This window comes from Contarinia nasturtii, unplaced genomic scaffold (genome assembly GCF_009176525.2).
Source record: "Contarinia nasturtii isolate CC-2019 unplaced genomic scaffold, AAFC_CNas_1.1 Cnas_scaffold_2556, whole genome shotgun sequence".
Classification (NCBI taxonomy): Eukaryota; Metazoa; Arthropoda; class Insecta; order Diptera; family Cecidomyiidae; genus Contarinia; species Contarinia nasturtii.
Window position 1 is genome coordinate 5,060 of NW_022199876.1, and position 4,566 is coordinate 9,625.

The 4,566-nt window shown below is 31.9% G+C and overlaps 1 protein-coding gene across 1 annotated transcript; it reads right to left on the bottom strand.

Moving 5' to 3' along the window:
• Positions 1–1,186: 1,186 nt before the first annotated feature.
• On the bottom strand, positions 1,187–4,516 carry LOC116348594 (regulator of nonsense transcripts 1 homolog; the record flags this gene model as incomplete). The annotated part of the gene is made up of 7 exons (XM_031779644.1): positions 1,187–1,348; positions 1,432–1,730; positions 1,817–2,173; positions 2,249–2,399; positions 3,373–3,604; positions 3,704–4,319; positions 4,426–4,516. Coding segments are annotated over 7 exons (1,908 nt in total), but the record flags the coding sequence as incomplete, so codon positions are not given.
• Between the last annotated feature and the right edge of the window lie 50 nt (positions 4,517–4,566).

Consider the following 4,566-nt stretch of genomic DNA (forward strand, 5'->3'; position numbering starts at 1 on the left):
ATATACGTTCTTTTATTCTTGAAAAACTTTCATAATAACAAAAATATTATATAATGATCTATTCATCTTCATCTTTACATATTGTTTGCTGCAATGGGTTATGCCTCCTCGAATACCACGCTCGATAAAAATTAGCATATCAATATCAGTCAAAAGATCAATTTTAACGCCTGTATACTTTAACATGGCATCAAATGTTAAACCTGGTGATGTATAATATTGACATTACACAGTTATATTTTTTCTAGATTATTCTGATAAAAATTGCAGATGAAGCAGAAAAATGTTTATATTTTAGGAATTATAAACATATTTTAATAAAAATTCATTGATTTTCTTTAATTTTTTAGCATAAAAACACCCGATGTTTTAAAATGAATTAATGTTTTAAAAAATGTAGAAAAAAACACAACAACTTACCTTGAACACGAAAAAGCTAGTGTACTTAAACTCAACTAGAAACTCAATGTATCACTGCTGCCTAGACTGCTGCTTATAATAAACGTCAAAAATACACCGACGTCAAAAAAGAGACCGACGGTTAAAAGAGGCTGGAATCCTACGATCAAAAAATTATTGTCTAGAAATTTTTATTCCGAATGTATTTTAATGTAATTAAATCCATAAATCATCAGAAGTTCCCCATCTTATTTCGCGTCTTGAAAAATGCAAACATTTATTGATATTATGATTCAGTTTTTGATATATTAGTTGGAAAATATTGTAATTTTGCACACGTTAAACCTAGCGTTCTACTGATCGTTTCATAAAAATTTCTCCTAGAATTTCTCCTACTCATCAAAAAAACATAGATAAAAAAGTATTTGATGATTTCAATTGAATTTGCTCTAGTAGGAAATTAGTAGTATTGTAATTGTTTGTTTAGTTGCATCCAATTAATTGACAACACACAAAAATACCAGCAAAAATGAGACCGATGTCGAAAACACGAGAGTAAAAAACAGTGTCAAAATAAAAAGGATGTTAGAAAGGATGTATTTCAATTTTTTTCAATTCAATTTACACTTTATGGTTGGTTTTTTGCCTAGGTTTGAGTGAATTTAACATAAGATTTAATATTTCAACACTATTTGTATTTTGTAGAAGAAGAACTTCGGTCGCTTTTGACAAGACATGAAAAATGAGACCGATGGTTATGGTGGCTCAGTGGATAGCTCAGTGGTGACTAGTATGGTGGTAATATTCGAGGATGCTTCATTCCAATCAAGCATTGGTTATCCTTACAGTAATTCAAAATTTTATTCCAATCTTTGTCGTTGTCTAGGTAGGTAAGATCCCCAATAATTATTAGAAAACATTTGGCCCGTGTTACCATGACATTGACTCTCTGAAAAAAAGAATTTGAAAGGAAAAGTTGAAAATAATCTTAATAATATATATAAAACGATATAAAAGTTCGACTAAACATACTTTAGGATCAGCGACGAATTCAAATTTCCCGCTAGTTCGAGCAATTGAAATTATAATAACCGATTTTTCCTGTCCTTGAAAACTTTCAGCAGATCCAATAAGAATGCGGCTATACCCTTTTGATTCGCATTGGGCTTTAATAGCGTTGAATTGTTGCTTATATGGAGATATTACTCCTATGTCTTCTTGTTGAATTTGTTCGCCATTCCATACACCATCCGCCAGTTTATCGATATAATACATAACTAGATCAATTTCTTTCAAATTGAACGCGCTGTTGTTAATGTATTTACAAATTCCTGGATTAATCAGAATTTGGAAAAATATTAAATTTTTTTAAAATGGATAAAAAACACAAAATAATTTATTTAATTGAAAAAATAACCTTGGACGTTGTGAAATATCACAGGAAAGTCTTGGTTCGGCAGTATTTCAGTTCCAATAAACATATTGCAATTTTCTTTTCCAGCAAATGGTTCCAATTTGTTGTCGTAGTATAAATCGTTCGCCAAATGTAAGATATGCGGATGAGATCTATAATTTTTTGTGAGTTGTACTATACAATTGTAATTAAATTCACCATTGTGGTGTTGGTAAATAGGTTTTTGTAACAAGTTTTCCATCCACGATCTCTTTAATCCCATATTGCTGGCGATTTGTGCTTTTATTACAGTATCCAGCTGCTTGGGATCGCCAGATAGAATGATTTTGCAATGAATATTTTGATATGTTGAACATAAGCCTATTTTGATGGAAGAAGAATATATTGTTCAATAAATAGTTTAATAGTCCAAGATTTTATATCAGTATATTATACCTGCGATTGGGATAAACGACAATGGTTCCTGCATACATGCAGCTTCGTCTATAAATAAATGTGAAAAATGCTTTGGATTGAAATCGCGATCTTGATTACGTGATGTTGCTAAGAAATCAGTTGTTGCTAAAGTGCAAATTAGCACTCGAAACTGGTATAAAATTTTTAACGATGGAAGTTGGAACTTTCCATTTTTTGGATTGCAAATCTTCCTTATTCTTGTACTCAGCGTATAGCTTTTTTGTGACTTGGCATACAATCCATAAATTCCAGTGTCCAAAATATTCACTAGCCTTTCAGCTATCTCATCGCAGGCTGTATTTGATCCAGCGCATACTAATATACAGTTCGTTGTAGTTTGGACAATTTCAACGATAGCGGCTACAATGGTTTTCGTTTTGCCAGTACCTATCAGAGAGAAAAATGGGTTATTCAGTAAGCTATTCTTTTGGAGAGCAAAATAAATATTTTATTACTAACCAGGTGGCCCAAATAATATAAAAGGAATTCGGCAAAAATTTGGCGAAATAATCGATTTCACCGCCGCTTTTTGTTCTCTGTTCAAATTGATCGAAAGTGAGCAATTAAATGTTACGTTATTGAATGAAATGGATGCATCGTCATTGCTAGGGTCATTGGTAGCTGAATGATATTGCTCATCATTAATTAAAATGTCAAATAGTTCGTTTTTTTTGGGCCATTTCCAAAGCAAAATGTTGCAATTGGAATGTGGTTCTATTGATTCGAAAACTTATATTGAATTTTTCTTCAGGCGTATCCTATGATGCGTTTTAATTTTGAAATACTTTCCACTTTTAAAACTAATGAAGTTTCATCAACTTCTTTAATGGAGCCAAAGAAATGGAACTTTCTGTTGGAAAGAATTTCTATCTCGATATCCTTTATAATCGAATCCTTAAAGGCCTTTCGATATTCAGCAATTTTGTCTTGAAAAACACAGAAACACATTATTTTATATGTTAACCAATGTGAGTGTATGATACTAGGTATAATTCATCTAGGATATCATCTTGGATATAATATACAATGTACGTTATTGGCTATCCTTTTAGTATATATCTATCCTTTAGCTAGTCCTTTAGTGTAAGATCCTTTTTATTTACCTCATATCTATCAACAAATGTGCTAGTAAAATCAACAAACAGTGTATCCTCATATAGTCCATCCACTCTCAATGTAACTGTCTTAAGGTTGAAATATTCAAGCTCTTCAATATGGGCTATTTCTTCCAGATGAATGAGATTAGTAAAACCAGAAAAGTAAGTGGACTCTGTCGACCGGACATCTTTTTCGACATTCAATTCTATTTCTTTCGGAACATCGTAGTCATATTTTCTGTCCATTCATATTCATTTTTCTAAAAAGAATTATTAAAACTTGTCACTTTATGTACACTCCATAAATGAAAATAATTAAAAATAAATTGGTACTTACCCAAAAGGTACGCTCAGATCATTGGTTGCTAGGGTCGTTGTGATCTGATCGATTTTGGGCGTTGTATTGTGGTTTAATTTTGGAATTCGCCAGTTAATGGGCCGAAGTGCTTCATTCGTTGATTGCAAGTTAGTTGGTTGCAAAGTCTCCATTGAAGATGATATTGCACATTTGGCAGCCAGTTTGGCAGGTCGTGTGCTTATCCCTAGGCTTATCCCATCCAATCTAGTCTGTTTACGTTTTGCTGGATGCTGTTTTTCTGTTTTTGAATTTAGTTTAGTTGATGTCGTTTCAACTGGTGACCATGCCGGCGACATAATTTCGTCGGGTAATCCTTCAGATATTTTTATTTCGTTGCTTGCCGTATAGTCCATTGCCGTGGTTCCACTTGATTTTATGGTCGATTTAATTTCAACTAGCGATTTTTCTTTTTCATTTGAAAATATTTGAACGATGTCCTTTGTTGGAGAACATTTCGATGTTTCATCATTTTTCTGACTTGTAAGTCCCACAATATTGGATGATGTCATGGAAATGGATTGATTATCATGATTTTCGCTCAATTCATTGGATGGATCTTTCGATGTATTTTCATTTGAATGAGACACTAAAAATACTAGTAAAAATAATAATATATTATATATTTTTTTGTTGAATTCTTCTGATAAGAAAAATAAATGATTTAAATGGAAATTGATGACCAATTAACAGCAAAAACTTACTGGATGGAAGTTTTTCAATTTTGCTATCGTGTTTATTGTCAGATTGACTATTTTCGCATAACGTCATATCTTGCATGATATTTTCCAATGTCTGCTCAGAAAAATTGAACAGTGTAAACACAAATGTTTTTTGTGTAATTC